We start from the raw sequence: 16,502 nt of genomic DNA, 5'->3' as shown, positions 1-16,502 counted from the left end.
GTTGGAAAAAATCCGGAACAAGCTCACTTAAGGGACAACTAGAGAGCCAGATTAATGGTTTGGACAGAGGAGGGACACTGGATATGTCAGATGAAGGATGCTGGAATTGGAGCCACCCTGTACGGGGCAAAGAGGAAAACCAAAGAGGAGAATTGCGGTATTGACTTTATTGATCCCTTTGGGATGACTCCCTCTGGGAAATTTACGTTTCCAGCAGCAATAAGAACAGATAGGCATGCAGACAGGAAGAGCAAAAAAATTAAACATTTAAATTGATTAACACACACACACACAAAATTCAATCATTAAATAAATAAGGTTATTGCACCAGAAAGTAGGTTATTGCACATTGAATAAAGTAAAGTGCCATTTTTGTGAAGTGTACTCTTGTTGTATCTGTATCCTTCAGGTACCTTGAAATAAGGCCTCATCAATGTTGCTCTTTTTTTTATATTTTTGTTGGCTGTTTCTACATGATTAATGTGTGTATACTCTATGTATTGTAAATATCGCTATGTGACATTTTAGTTTGACTCACTAGGTGAATAAAGTGTCGATCAGTCCATACTAGCACTGACATTAGCATGATGACCTGTGTTACACAATTTAAATAAATAGAAAAAGTAAGCACATGGATACAAATGTAAATGTACTGTTATATACCAGTAATGTTTTGTTTATTTTAATCAAAATAATTACTATCATTTCAAATTTAGAAATACCTCACAGTATAATGCAAACCACAGACTACAAATCCATCCATCCATTTCCTGAACTGCTTATTCCCCACAAGGGACAAATACAATAAAGTATTATTAAATAAACACTTTTTAAACATTTCATTTATGCACCTGGCATCGACATTTCTTTTCTACAAGAATTCTCAATTGGTTTAGCTTTTACCCCAGGACAATTTGTCAGCAACCTTCTCGCAGTCAGCTTGTTGTAGTACCCCGAGCTTCCATGCTGAGGTGATGTTGCTCATGGTTTTGCAGCTGCCGGTCTCCACCGTCAAGACAGTTTTGCTACCCATTCCTGTCCAGGAGAAATTAAACTCTGTTCAACAGTATTTTCCATTCAATCTGTCTAAGAGAACACAAGCAGCACAATATGCCTTTCTAGTCAAAAACTATAATAAAACATTTGCATAAAATAGCAGATAAATTAACTGCTTCTTTGTATCTTAAAGCTTGACTTACTTTGTCTGCATTTTCACAGGTCCAAAGGCATCTGTCTAAACTATTTGACAACATGGCTAAACTGCGATTCGAAGCAGATGAAATGGGGAATCCTTCTGAGACTGGTCTGGGCATGTATAGCAAAGACGAGGAGTATGTCCCTTTTAATCAGTCCTGTGACTGCTCAGGACAGGTAAAATTGACTTCTGATGTTGTTTTCATGCCTTGTAAACTGCTTTTAGGCTGAATTAAAATTTGATTAAGCAATTACTACAAAATTGCTGTAGCTCTGACTGAATAAAATAACGATCAGAGACACACACACAATAACGATCAGAGACACACGCACACACATGTATGTGTATATATATATATATATATATATATATATATATATATATATATATATATATATATATATATATATATATATATATATATATATATTAGGGGTGTCAGGTGATGACATTTTTTATTCGTAATTAATCGCATGACTTCAATAATTAACTCACGATTACTTACAAATTTTATATCTGTTGTGAATGTACAATGTACTGTACTGTAAAAAAATGAGTGTGATACTGATTTGTGTTGAGGTCATTTTTCTGCCACCAGATGGCACAACTGCGTTTGTAAGACATTGGTGACAGCTCAGTGCATTTTTATTTTCAAATTAAGAGCGGTGTAAACAGTGATGTGTTGAGGTCATTTTTGTGCCACTAGATGGCATATTTGCATTTGTAGGACGGTGACAGCTCAGTGCATTTTTCTTTTCATATTATCCAATCTTTAACATGAAGTAACTTGTGAAATTCTGCACATTTTAAAAATTTTAAAATACAACTTGACCCCAGTCTCCACAATTATATGCATTATTATTAAATGTATTACTGCTAAATTTTGACGAGGATGTATCTGCTCTTTTCTGACTGGAATTCCCCCAGTACAGGTTTTCCAAGTAAGGGGCGTCATTGATCGCTCGTTAAAAAAATTTGTGGAACTTTAAATTAACTCAAAACGACACACTCATTTTGACACCCCTAATATACAGTATAAACAGGACATGCCCTGATGTCAGCATTCACTGTGCAGGTTGGGGCAAAAATATGTGAACCTCTTGACTTAGAGCTAATCAGAGTCAAGAGTCAGCCAACTTATGGGTCCAATCAATGTCACAAGAATAGAGGTGTTGGTTACACATGCCTTTCCCTGAAAAAAAAAAAAAACACTGGTTTGAGTGCTCTTGGAGTACCTACGTAAAATTAAGAGTTGCATGAAACTGCATAAGGTCATAACATTTTCCCTTAAAGCCTTGTCTTATGGTGCACTTGTGTGTGAACGGAGGTAACCAAAGTTGAGTTATTTGAAAGGAACACACACCAGTGTGGAGCAAAAAAAAAGAGAAAAAAAAGTTACAACACACCTAGTATATAAAAACCTCATCACACCTGTAAAGCATGATGGAGGAGCTTGGTGGTTTGGGGCTGCCTCGCTACCACAGGGTCTGTTGTCATTTGATGGAAAATAAAGAATTATCAAGTTTATCAAGGTATTATGCAGGGGAGCCTAAGACCTTCTGTCTGCCAATTGAAGCTTAACAGAAAATGGTCGATGCAACAAAACAACAACCCAAAGGACATAAGAGAATCAAGTGAATGGCTCCAACAGAAAAAAATGTGCCTTCTGAAATAGTCCAGATAGAGGCAACTCATCCCGAGAGATTTACACATGACATCCCCAAATCGTCAACAAGTCTTCCTGACCGTTGTACGGGTCTGATCCTCAACTACAGCAAATGTTTGGTCAATGTTATTACTGTGAAAGGAGGCTCAGTTATTAACTCATTTACTCCCAGCCATTTTCACTGAAGCAACCCCCTTCGCTCCTGGCTGTTTTACTGGATTTTAACTGATTTTGCAAGGCCCACAGAATATTGTGTTCTATTGCTATAAAAACCGGAACCTACCAAAAGCAAGATTAGAGTCTCTTCTTTGAATAGGAAAAAATACATACTTTTTTCCGACCTTTCCTGTGTGCATGTTGTGTTTAGTAAAATGGAAACATATACTTCATTTGGTATATGTTTAAGAGTTTTCTGTTATTTTGACTTATATGATCAAATTTTATGATTGATTATTCTGAAAGCCGGGCCATTCAAAATGTTTTTTCTTGTGTTTGTGTTGTATAAGGTGGAGGTCTGGTTGAACCAGGTTCTGGACACCATGCGCTCCACTGTTCGTCATGAGATGACCGAGTCAGTCACCACCTATGAGGATAAACCTAGAGAGCAATGGTTGTTTGATTATCCAGCTCAGGTAAAATGACCAAATGAAACGACACTGACAAAATTTGTAACACCTGCAAAATCTAATGGGATACAATATTAATGTTGTGTCAAGCATTCTACTTTTACGAAAATATGTTTTGCTTGACAATGTCAGAAAGGTATTTTTTATCCCGCAAAGTGTTATGTAGATCTGATTAGATAATAAGGTTATGGTTGATGACCTCATTTTATGATGAAAATGACTTAATACCTGGCATCTAACAGGAATCAGAAGGATTGCTAGCAAAATGTATCGTCTAATATTGCTCAGTTATAAGTAGGGTAAGCAGTACAACAAGGGTTGTACCGTATTTTGGGGACTATAAAGTCACACTTTTTTTCATAGTTTGGCTGTTCCTGCATTTTATACTCAGCTTCAACTTCTATATATTAAAATAAGAGCTCGGACTCACAGCCAAAATCGCCATTCCCTAATCTTGTTGACAGTGAATGAGTTGTCGCGCGTGCTACATTTCAGAAGGTGGCTTAATGCACAAAAAGTATTTGCCAACCGCCCAAAGAAAGTGGAAGGAATGGAAGAAGATTAAGAAGAAGTAATCATAGCAATGTAAGGATGTAATGTGTGACAAATGTCGTTACTTTGCCACCGCCTCTCACTGCAACAAACTAAGGGACCGTCTCACCAGCTAGCTTGCTAGTTTAGCATGTGACATCTGCCACAACAAGGATTTACTTTTTACAGCACCTAAAGTTAAATAACCAACCAGGATTCTACCTTTGGCCACAATACGCCGCAGGATTCTATATCAGGTAAGCCATTTTAAACTAAAAAGAAAACGTTTCTGTAGTAGAAGCAAAAATTTCAAATCCAATTTGGACTCATTCGCTTTAGCACCATTAGGGAGCAGATATATTGGGTGACAATCCGAGTGCTCTTCTTGGTCTCGGTTTTTGTAAAATAAATTTATTTTGTCCAGTTGTCTTAAATATGTTTTTAAAAAGTATTATTATTCATGATGCATTTTTTGACTGGTGAAACTTAAACTCCAGTGAAACTTCTAGTCTCTTGTAGGTTAAAGACTAAGTAAGAAATGTAAGACTTTAGACTACTAAAATGCATTGGACCTTTGACAAACCCCAGCTTTGCTGAAATAGCAATGCTTATTAATGTAAAATGTAAATTAAAAGAGGGAAGGGAACGGCTTGTTTGCATGAGATTGAGAGTAACTCAGTCAAAACAGATTAATTTCAAGAAATCTGTAAAACAGGATGAAAGGTGTGCCGAATGTTTGATTCTTGATTTCTTTGGACCAAAGTATATTACAGATGTTTTATTAAGAAGACACCTGAGACCTGCTTCAACTTCTAAAATATTAGCCAAACAGCTAAGAAATTATAATGTTAATAATGAAAAAAGTATACGGTAAATAAATATAATGAAAGGAAGGTATACAATATCATCCATCCAGCCATTTCGAAGCTGGAACCAATCCCAGCTGACTTTGGGTGAGAGCCAGTACAGTATGCCCTACACTGAGTGCCAGTCACTCACAGGGCTTTTATATAAACATCTCCTACACAATGTGAATAATTAAACATGGGGGAAGAGTTTCTAAAGTAAGTAAAGTCTATTTCAATAATTGTTTGTGGTTGATTTTTATTTTACCAAGTACGTTTTTTCAGCAAGTGTGCAACAAAGGGTACTGTGTGTGTCACGTTGCGTCCCGGAGCGGCGTGGTGTCTGTCGAGGAGAGGCGTAAGGGACCCGAAATGCAGGGAGGCAGGATAACCACGGCAGGAGTGCGGGTTAGACAGTTGTACTTTATTTGTACAGCACAAAACCAAAATGACAACACAAACTCCGGGTGTGACCGTAACAAATGACAATGATCCCCCAAGGACTGATCACCACCCGGGAACTAAATACCCACACAAATTAGGTTGATTAGTCACACCTGAGACCAGGCACAAGTGGCTGAGAGCCCGGATTGGTCAGCCTGCGGAAGTGCAGGAATCCACTCAGGACCAATCGGGACCCTCTACCAAAACCCGATCCTCCCAGACATGACAGTACCCCCCCCTTAAGGGACGGATTCCAGACGTCCCTAAAAAGTTCCAAAACAGGGCAGGCGGAGGGAGCGCGGAGGCGGGAACCTGGCACGTCCCTCAGGACTAGTCCGGGGGACGTCCCGGACGCCAGACGAGGGGAGCCCGGCGGCGCCGATCTGGAGGGCGCCCCGGACGCCACACCGGAACAGGACGGCCGTGGGATGAAGATCTCCTGTCCACCCCCATGGGCCTGACGCCGCCATGGAAGAGGCGAAGAGACCCCGCACGAGAGCGGCCGAAGCCAGGAGGCCCGGGGCTGCAGTGGCGAGGACGCCCGGGGTCCTGAAGCTGCCGTGGAGGCTGCCGTGGAGGCGGCCGACGAGGCGCGAAGACTTGAGGCTGCCGTGGAGGCGGCCGACGAGGCGCGAAGACTTGAGGCTGCCGTGGAGGCGGCCGACGAGGCGCGAAGACTTGAGGCTGCCGTGGAGGCGCGAAGACTTGAGGCTGCCGTGGCGGCGCGAAGACTTGAGGCTGCCGTGGAGGCGGCCGACGAGGCGCGACGACTTGAGGCTGCCGTGGAGCCGGCACGGAGTCCTGGGGCTGCTGCGGCGCCGGCACGGAGTCCTGAGGCTCCGACGGCAGACGTGGCTCGAAGACCCGAGGCTCCGGCGGCAGACGTGGCTCGAAGACCCGAGCCTGCGGCGGCAGACGTGGCTCGAAGACCCGAGGCTGCGGCGGCAGACGTGGCTCGAAGACCCGGGGCTGCGGCGGCAGACGTGGCTCGAAGACCTGGGGCTGCGGCGGCAGACGTGGCTCGAAGACCTGGGGCTGCGGCGGCAGACGTGGCTCGAAGACCTGGGGCTGCGGCAAAGCCGGCACGGAGTCCTGGGGCTGCCGCGGAGCCGGCACGGGAACCTGACAGTACCCCCCCTTAAGGGACGGATCCCAGACGTCCCTTTTAAAAAGTTCCAAAACAGGGCGGGCAGAGGCGGGAACCTGAGGCTAACGCGGAGCCGGCACTGGGACCGGGAGCTGCTGCGGAGCCGGCACAGGAACCTGGGGCTGACGCGGAGCCGGCACTGGAACCCGGGGCTGACGCGGAGCCGGCACTGGAACCCGGGGCTGACGCGGAGCCGGCACTGGAACCCGGGGCTGACGCGGAGCCGGCACTGGAACCCGGGGCTGACGCGGAGCCGGCACGGGAACCCGGGGCTGACGCGGAGCCGGCACGGGAACCCGGGGCTGACGTGGAGCCGGAACGGGAACGTGGGGCTGACGCGGAGCTGGAACGGGAACGTGGGGCTGACGCGGAGCCGGTACTGGGACCGGAAGCTGCTGTGGAGCTGATCCGGAATCCTGGGGCTGACGTGGAGCTGGTACTTGGACCTGGAGCTGACGCGGAGCCGGTACTGCCGGAACGGGAACCGGTGACGGCCGCAGGACGCGCGCCGCCGGAACAGGAAGCGTGCGCTGCACAGGGGCCGCCAGGACTGGCAGCGGGCGCTCAACTAGCGCCGCTGGAAACACCGGCCACGTGCGCTCCGCAAGCGCCGCCAGATCATCGGCATCAGGCGATGCCATCAGCGCCGCCGGAAACACTGGCAACGTGCGCTCCGCGAGCACCGCCAGAACGTCGGCTTCGGGCGCTGCCATCAGTGCCGCCGGAAACACTGGCAACGTGCGCTCCGCGAGCGCCGCCAGAACATCGGCTTCGGGCGCTGCCATCTGCGCCGCCGGAAACACTGGCAACGTGCGCTCCGCGAGCGCCGCCAGAACATCGGCTTCGGGCGCTGCCATCAGCGCCGCCGGAAACACTGGCAACGTGCGCTCCGCCGAAAACTGCATCGGTACCTGCCTCTTGGTCCGCTGGGTCCGTCTTGGTGGGATCATTCTGTCACGTTGCGTCCCGGAGCGGCGTGGTGTCTGTCGAGGAGAGGCGTAAGGGACCCGAAATGCAGGGAGGCAGGAGTGCGGGTTAGACAGTTGTACTTTATTTGTACAGCACAAAACCAAAATGACAACACAAACTCCGGGTGTGACCGTAACAAATGGCAATGATCCCCCAAGGACTGATCACCACCCGGGAACTAAATACCCACACAAATTAGGTTGATTAGTCACACCTGAGGCCAGGCACAAGTGGCTGAGAGCCCGGATTGGTCAGCCTGCGGAAAGGCAGGAATCCACTCAGGACCAATCGGGACCCTCAACCAAAACCCGATCCTCCCAGACATGACAGTGTGTAGGTGCCTGCTCTTTTAAACCTAAATACCGTGTCACCATTTCACAGCAAAATATTGTCGCTTCAAGTATCAGAAACATTTTGTCATCATCAAAGCTAATCAGGGGGCTTCACCAAGTTGTCATCTTATCAAGGCACCTTGTTGGAGAAATGCCAAACTTGTGTCTAATTACTCCAATTGCTTTTCAGATAATTACACTTGCTGCATTATATCGTCTTTTATCTGTACCCATATTGGCTTTTAACGGCATTGTTTTTAGTTTAGCTTGATATTGATGTAGAACAATTATGTGAATGTCTGTACATGTGATGTGTAACCTCCAGACTAATCTATAAAATGGTCATGGAAAGTAAGTGCTCATCACGCTTACCATTTTAATGCTGACCTCAAAATAGAAATGGCTTCTTGAGTTAATTATGTGACCCCACTAAAAAACTGAATGAGTTAGCGACTATTTTATGATGTGATTAATTTGCATCCTTACTAACAAGAACACTTCTGCCCTTTTCTTTGGCCCATTTAATTTTAAAAAATAAAGGAAAGCATGACTTATGAATACAAATTTGCATCAGATGACTTATTTTTCCATGACAAGAATGTTACTCAAATGACATTCTCCAGCCATTAGATGCGTTAACTTTTGTATGGTAAGTGCTTGACAAAAATATTGGTTGGTGTGAGTGTGATATAAATAAATGCTTCATAATAAAAGTGACGTTGAACTTAATTATGCTCATAGATCATAAGTGAATTCAATAGGAAAGAGAATTAGGGCCAGTGAAGAGAAAAATACAAGTGTAGAAAGGGCAGGATTCTCACTTTGTTCTCAGAATACTGTCTTTAAAGTGAGAATTCTGACTTTAATCTCAGAATTCTGATTTTAAAGTGAGAATTCTGACTTTAATCTCAGAATTCTAATTTTACAGTGAGAATTCTGACTTTAATCTCAGAATGCTCACTTTAAAGTGAATTCTCATTTTAAATTGTTAATTCTCACTTTAATCTCAGAATTCTGACTTTAAAGTGAGACTTCTAACTTTGTGACATAGAGCTATGAATTGTGGGCGGAAGTCAGAAAGTCAGAATTCTGACAGTGAAGTCAGAATTCTCACTTTAAAGTCAGAATTGTGAGAATAAAGTCAGAATCGTGAGAATAAATTCTGAATCCTGACAACCTTTTTTTCTCTCTTCTCAATCCTTTTCCGTAGTGAACAGTGTGGAGACAAATCAAGTATTTTTTTTCCCCAGTTAGCAGCAATCAAATCTTTGCTTTGAATGTTGAACCAGAAGGAAATCAAATACCTTGTAGGGACAAATGCCACCATGTGGTAGCATTTATTGAGGCTACCTTCCCAAAAGGCTCATAAAAACGCACAAGATTGGATGCTATTAACTTTGCCTGGAATGAAGAAAAGTTGTAAAAGCAACATTTTTACACATGAAGCATATGGACATATACATTATGATCATATAAACTGTGTCTATTTTTGGCTCATCTCCCACTTGCATGTTTCACCTTCAGTTGCTATGTTTTAAAATCACACGGAAGTGGAAGCTTTATCAAACACAGTTTTCTCTCAAAGTCATAATGTTTTAACGTCTGCTATCAGGTGGCTCTTACCTGCAATCAGATCTGGTGGACATCTGACGTGGGAATGGCTTTCACCCGTCTGGAAGAAGGCAACGACAGCGCTCTAAAGGAGTATTATAAGAAACAGGTGTCGCAGCTTAACACTCTCATTTCCATGCTGATTGGCCAGCTTTCGCCTGGAGATCGGCAGAAGGTCATGACCATCTGCACTATCGACGTCCACGCCAGAGATGTGGTTGCCAAAATGATTGCACAGAAGGTGAAGTGGAGCAAGTTGAGAGGAAAATGAGAATATGTTTAGGGTTTGACTCCTTACTGTTGTTTTCCCCTTATTATCAAATCTTCAGAATAAGTGGAACATTTTTTTATGGACTGATTTAAGCAAAACAGTAAAAAAAAAAAAATATATATATATATATATTTTTTTTTTTTTTTCTCGAGTCTCAGGGCCACAGAGGACAGAGCCCCAAATCAGGAAATTTCAAGCCACAGTACAAAGTGAATCACGATGGAGCAAGCATCACTGGGCCTATTTATAGCATATCAGGGATCATAGATCCGTTTGAATAAATCACAATACTTGGCAAGGTCACATAGCCTTACCGTGTTCCGAAAAGGAAATGCCCTTGAATTGGCTCTTTCAACAAGACAACAACCCAAACACACTCATAAACAAGCAGGATATTGATTCCAGGCCAACAAGATTATCGCTGTGGAGTGGAGAATACAATAGAGAACTTCTCAGAAATGGTGGTTATACAAGTAAATATTAGTTCAGTTATTCAGAGAAAAGCACTTGTTTTTTTTCCCGTTTGTTAGTAAATATTTGAGTTCTTAACGCAGAACTGAGACACTACTGTTTCCCTACTGTATCATATCATATTATTACTCCTACATACACAATATATTCACTCAGTGTACAACATGTTATTAGAGACATAATTAGACTGAGGGCTAATACAATATGATTTGGGACTTTTCCACTAACTTTTTTTACTTGATTTTCAGGTGGAGAATTCTCAGGCATTTGTGTGGCTTTCACAGCTGAGACACCGTTGGGATGAGAAGGAGAGGCATTGTTTTGCAAATATCTGTGATGCACAATTCCGCTACTCCTATGAATATCTGGGCAACACGCCACGACTAGTCATCACACCTCTAACAGACAGGTACATTTTTGTCATGTATTCAATCTTACCATCTATTTTGTTTGTTTCTGACATGTTTTTTTTTTTACTCAACAAGACATTAATTGAATATGAAATTCAACTGTTCAGCCTGGGTCAAATATGGTTGTCCATTAAATGTCAATGAATTGTTTCAAATTAGCACCTGTGAACATTAAAAAATAAAAATAAAAAATTAAATATTCACCTAAATGATAAAGGATATGATACTTGGTTAATTGAGAAAAGTACAAAAATGTGCCTGCTGATGAGTTAAAATTGAATATTAACCTAAATATTCCAAGTGAATATTTTATGATTTTTATTTCCTGTTTCAGAATTGAAAGATATTATTTAATGTTGTTTTGACAGGGAAATATACAGTGTGTATATATATATATATATATATATATATATATACATATTATCAGAATCTTGAACCCATCAATGTGTTAAGGTTAATGTACATTATTATTATTAATAATAATAATATATTTATTTGTAGTACTTTACGATCAGATGACATATTTAATAGAAGCTATGAATATTTGGCAGAGGAAATCAATCTGATCAAGAGGAATAATAATATTGTGCGCAATCTGTCATGCAAATACTTTTTAATGAGAAAAGAAACCGAAAAACGTGACAAACACATTTACTGTATTTTTACCTCTTCTAAAGCAATATAAACATCATGTCAACATACTGTACTACATTCGCAATTACATCCGACATCTACAATGCATTCTAGAGACTCGTGTTGTTATTGTTATGTTTGCCGTCTTGTGGATTATACCATGTTTAAACAATATCACTGAATAAATGAGTCTGGAACATCTCCCAAGGCAATTACTTTATCACAAGGCTACAATGGCTGCACTGTTGTTGCTGTTGCATTTTCTGGTCAGTAAAAATCTTTGGTAGATACATTATAACAAGACAAACAGATTCCAGTAATCTTCTTTTGGATCACAGCAGAAATCCATGGCAAGCAAAAGCTTGAGGATTGACTCACCTGGGGAACTTGACCAACGATTTGTTTTTTCCTAGCACATGTTTCAACAGAATTCCTGATAAAGTTTTAACAACACAGAGATGAATACCTGCCTGCAGAGCCATTTGGCAAACTACACAATGTGATTATGCATCTGTAGATCTGCCAGATTGACCGGTATTCCATTTGAAGCCAGAACAAAGCAGAAACAATGGGCTTTGATAGCCAGATCAGCAGGCATTGTCACAAGACTTCACCATATGCTGCATGCCTTTGCTGGGAGTCACAATGTTCATTTTGATAATGCACAAAGGGTTAAGGGGCATTTTGTCTCAAGCTTTAATCTATGACTTGAGAAACAGCGAAAGCATTTTTGCTGCACTGCTGTCCAGTGAAAACATGTACAGTAGTATCTCTAAAACCATCATTCTTCACGCAACCCATACAATTTGGACATACACTACATCCTATGAATTTAGTTTATATTTATTTATTTATTTATTTTACAGGGACAGCACCTTCAGCAGAACGGTATGGTAGTGATAATATGATAAATCTCCATTCTACCTGACTTTCTAAAATTTATGAAAAAACAATTAGAGACCATTTTACTCAGACAACTTCTCAAAGGTGTTCCACATGGTAATACTTGGTCCAACACTTTTTAACCTTTACATCAACAATATAGCCCATGCAATGCAATAACTCTCTTGCCAATTTGTACAACAACACAATTATTTACACCTCTAACTCAATGTATTTTTTTTAAATTAACCACTTTGTTACAAAAGTCCGCACTTATCTGTCTCATCCCAATATCATTATCAATATGAGAGGTATACTATACAATAAGTAACATTGTACACTTTGCTATTTTTGTATTTGCTTGTGCATTTTCTTACTCGAATGTCTACTGCTAGGTTGACTTTGCAAATTAGAATATGTTCTCAGTTACCTTACCTGGATTAAAAAAAAATTGATTAAATGAATAATTCAACACAATAAATAAATACTGAACAAGTATACTGTAAACTCAACCACAATTGTGCACATGCATTTGTTTTGAGGTTTTTGTGTGAGACTGCATGACAAAGTATATGCATTTTACTTTATGGTGACCTTTTGATGTAATGTTAATGTTAGTATTTGTTTGTTATTCTGTCTCTCGGTATTAAAGCTCTCTGTTCAATTCTGATGGAAAATGTCAGTTGAAAATGGATATTGTTTCACATTGTCAAACAAAAGCATCCCTTTATTAAACATGAGCACAGTATCTGCTAAACCAGCCTTCTTGAAACCGACAAGTATTTCTTGGGTACCGGTGGGTACCGGTTAATGCAAACTGCAACCAGTCAATCAATAATTATCAATGATCATTTAACAAGGTAGGAAACAGATAAATATCATTATCCCTATAAAGCCAAATGTATCATGTTAAATACAAGACATTTTGATCCCTCTATTTCATCCGTATAATATTTTTTTCCCCATTAAAACCCTGACATATATGATCTGACATATGCATTGCACAGATAATCCATTAGAGGGCAGTATCACCCAGCTGATGGCTTTTCCAGCGACTTTGCAAGATCGCCGCAATTGAGAAAGGAGAGACACCTATGCTTATTAATAGTGGGAAATGTTCTTTCAGATTTTTTTAAATACAATAGGTTTGATATATCTGTTTATTCTTATACTTTTGACAGTTATAAATGTACGAATTTAAAGCATTGTGACCGGATGTATCAAATATGACACAAATCAAAAGTCATATGTGGAGGTTGATTTTTCTTTTCTTTTTTTTTCCCAAAAGGACCAGTAAATACAAAGAAGCAAAATTTCCTCTCATATATTTCATGGTTCACGCTTTAGAGGAATATGCAACAATGTAAATTTACAAATCTCTGCAAATGTTTAAGTTTTTTTATTTCAAATGATCACTTATATGCATACCACAATGTTCCATTTTCACTAGCCACAAACAATGACTAGCTGAGCTATTTTTAGAACAGGCCCACAGGCTACTAATGTGGTCCTTGGGGGCAGTGACACCTGACCTAACTTAGAGTATGTATAATGAAATAGTTTATTTCAGTTCCTGCCACACTGGCCAATCAGACTACAGTACTGTCAGCAATAACTTGGGAATGCTGCAGCAGTATCATTAGACTAAAGGAATCAGTCTCTTCAATCAATAACAGCAGGAATGATATTGGCACCATGTGTGCATCAATATTTACTGCAGGAATGTGCGAGCCGCAGCATTATGTCAGGAATATCTAACTTACACACAAAGCAGATGCAGAGAAATAGGAGTAGAAGGGTAATTCACGGCGACAGACTGATTTATTGAGCTTTCTTTTGAAATGTACTTAAAAGCAGCCAAAGTCCAGCTTCTGAGATGACAGAATGTGAGATTTCTGCACATATTTCATGGGACTGCCACAAAGCCTGTTGGCACTCACATTTGGTTGATACACTGTCTACAGATGGGATCATTTGTCTTCTCCCATTTTCTGTCTCTTTTGACGTGTTCCAATATTTCTCTTCGTCCATACATCATTTATTAACCAGCAACTCATTAAAATCACTGCTCCACTGTTATTGAAAGCAAGCCATTGTGTTTATCACCCTAATCGATAATGTGTTGATTGTCTCCATCATTTCACATCCATGCTGCTGCTAGTTTTATTGATATTAAATTGGTTGACTGTTTGTTAGTCCCGTCAGGTCACGTTGGAGAAGAAATCACTGCTATTGTTAATCAGCCTCTATGCTAATCAAAGCACAGAAGCTGATTCTATTATCATATAATGAGGTTATGCACAATGCCTGCTTAGCAAACACGGGGAAATGTTACTGCTCATAAGAATGCAAATGTCAGCAGTTTGTTATTTGTACTGACATGGCTGGATTGGAAATTGAACTTTTTTTTCCTATGACTAAATGCACGTTTCTACATCAAGATTTTAAAAGGAACCTCACCATTTTACTTCAAGCATTATATTGGGACAGTTGAATTGCGCTGTTATAGAAGTTGCTATCCCATTCTAAATTCATGGGCTTACATATGGAGTTGGTCCCCTCAGCTAAAACAGCTTTCACTCTTCTAAGATTTTGGAGTGTCTCTGTAGTGTGTTGTCCAATCATCCAAAAGAACATTTGTGAAGTCATATACTGATGTTGAACAAGAGGGCTTGGGCTTTCAATTGCTGTTCTAGTTCATCTCAAAAGTGTTTGTTGGATTTGAAAAGCTTAAAGCCAGTCATGTTACTGTATTTCTTACCAGAATCAACTCACACCAGTGCAAGTTTAGCGCAAAGCACTGATGGAGTGAGATGGATGGCGTTTTCTTTCTTTTGGTATTTGCAGAATTGAGCATAATGGAGTGTTTTTGCCATTTTGTACCATTGTGGAATGGAACGTAGCCTTTTACTGGCCAATCGTGTCGGCATTCCTCATTCCTCAATTGCAGAATCGCCTTGCACCTACAGTACTTGTGCCGCGTGGTCAGGGCGGTGCTATTAAGATGATAATTATTATTTATTTGTATTATTATTATTTGTTGAATTAATTGATTTCCACAATGATTCAGAGGTATTGTCCCACGTTGTCATATTTATGAATGAAATGCGATAACATCCACCACATGTCCACGGAGCACGTCAAATCGGTCTGCCTAAGCCTGGATGAAACATTTCTTAACATTTTAGTTACTGAACCAAACTAATTCATTTACTTTTAACTGAATCAACATATTCACTTTGACACCACTTAAATAGTTTATGTATAACCAAATAACATTTCTCGCATTTTATAAAGTTAAAAGGAACCCCGACTATAATGACATGTTTGCTCTATATTATTTATTTGGTTGTTACTAACATAACTATGAGTTTCATTTTTCAAAAATCATTTCCAGTTGAATACATTTTGTAGAAACTTTATTTGGACGTATGCTGCCATTGTTTTTTACGTCGCAACACATTTAGTGCGTAGTGATTTTGAATGGCGGTGGCTCTCTGCCGAGCAATGTAAAACGGCTATAAAGAAAGCAAGGTAAGTCTCCGTAGCGTTCATAAAGGGACGTTCAAAACTCTTGAATGCGTCTGGTGAATGACGAGAGCACGGCATGGGGGAGGGTGACTCTCCCGATCGCATGTTGTTTCTTACCTTGCTTTCTTTATAGGCGTTTCACATTGCTCAACAGACAGCCAGCCGCCCTGAGTGCGTTGTGACTTAAATAACAATGGCGGCGTACGTCCGAATAAAGTTTCTACAAAATGTAATAAACTGGAAATTATTTTTTTTAAAATGGATCTCATAGTTATGTTAGTAACAACCTAATAAACAATATGGAGCAAACTTGTCATGGCAGTCGGGGTTCCTTTTAAAGGTTCAAGTACCACTGATTGACACGCTCATCTAAGTGGGGTGAATTTCATTCTCTACATTTGACCCATCCCCTGAGGGAGCGGTGAGCAGCAGCAGGGGCTTGCGCTCAGGGATCATTTGGTGATCTAACCCCCTCAATTCAATTCCAACCCATAATGCTGACTGTCAAGCAGGGAGGCAAATGGGTACCATTTTTATAGACTTTTGTTATGACCCGGCCGGTTATTGAACCCACTACCTCCCATCCCAGGGTCGACGCAATCCCACTAGACCACTGAGCTGGTTTAGTTTATTTGACTAAAAGAAATAATTTGTATCATCTTATAAACCAAAGAAAAAGATACCTAGCCAACACATTATACTCAAAATATATTTATTAATCTTAAAAAATGAGCCATACGCAACATATGAACTATAGCTGAGGTGAGGATGGAGAGCAATAAGGAGAAAGAAGATGATGGAGAAGGCATAATATCCCATTTATAATATCCCATGGGCAGTCTTTTGAAAAATGTCAGAAACAACAACAAAAAACCAGATTGTCTAACATGCAAATGAGCCCGGACAAACACACATGGTAACAGGCCGACACAATCTGA

The 16,502-nt window shown here is 40.9% G+C and overlaps 1 protein-coding gene across 2 annotated transcripts in view; it reads left to right on the top strand.

The window, feature by feature from the left end:
• dnah9 (dynein, axonemal, heavy chain 9) overlaps window positions 1-16,502 on the top strand; it is a 195,707-nt gene that overhangs the window by 38,411 nt on the left and 140,794 nt on the right. For both annotated transcript variants that reach the window (XM_077551042.1, XM_077551043.1), the window contains 4 exons: window positions 1,219-1,371; window positions 3,368-3,493; window positions 9,368-9,607; window positions 10,357-10,517. In XM_077551042.1, the coding sequence (XP_077407168.1) occupies window positions 1,219-1,371; window positions 3,368-3,493; window positions 9,368-9,607; window positions 10,357-10,517 (680 nt within the window). The remainder of the gene's footprint in view (window positions 1-1,218; window positions 1,372-3,367; window positions 3,494-9,367; window positions 9,608-10,356; window positions 10,518-16,502) is intronic.

This window comes from Vanacampus margaritifer, chromosome 18 (genome assembly GCF_051991255.1).
Source record: "Vanacampus margaritifer isolate UIUO_Vmar chromosome 18, RoL_Vmar_1.0, whole genome shotgun sequence".
Taxonomy (NCBI): Eukaryota; Metazoa; Chordata; class Actinopteri; order Syngnathiformes; family Syngnathidae; genus Vanacampus; species Vanacampus margaritifer.
This window is presented reverse-complemented; position numbering and strand designations above follow the sequence as displayed.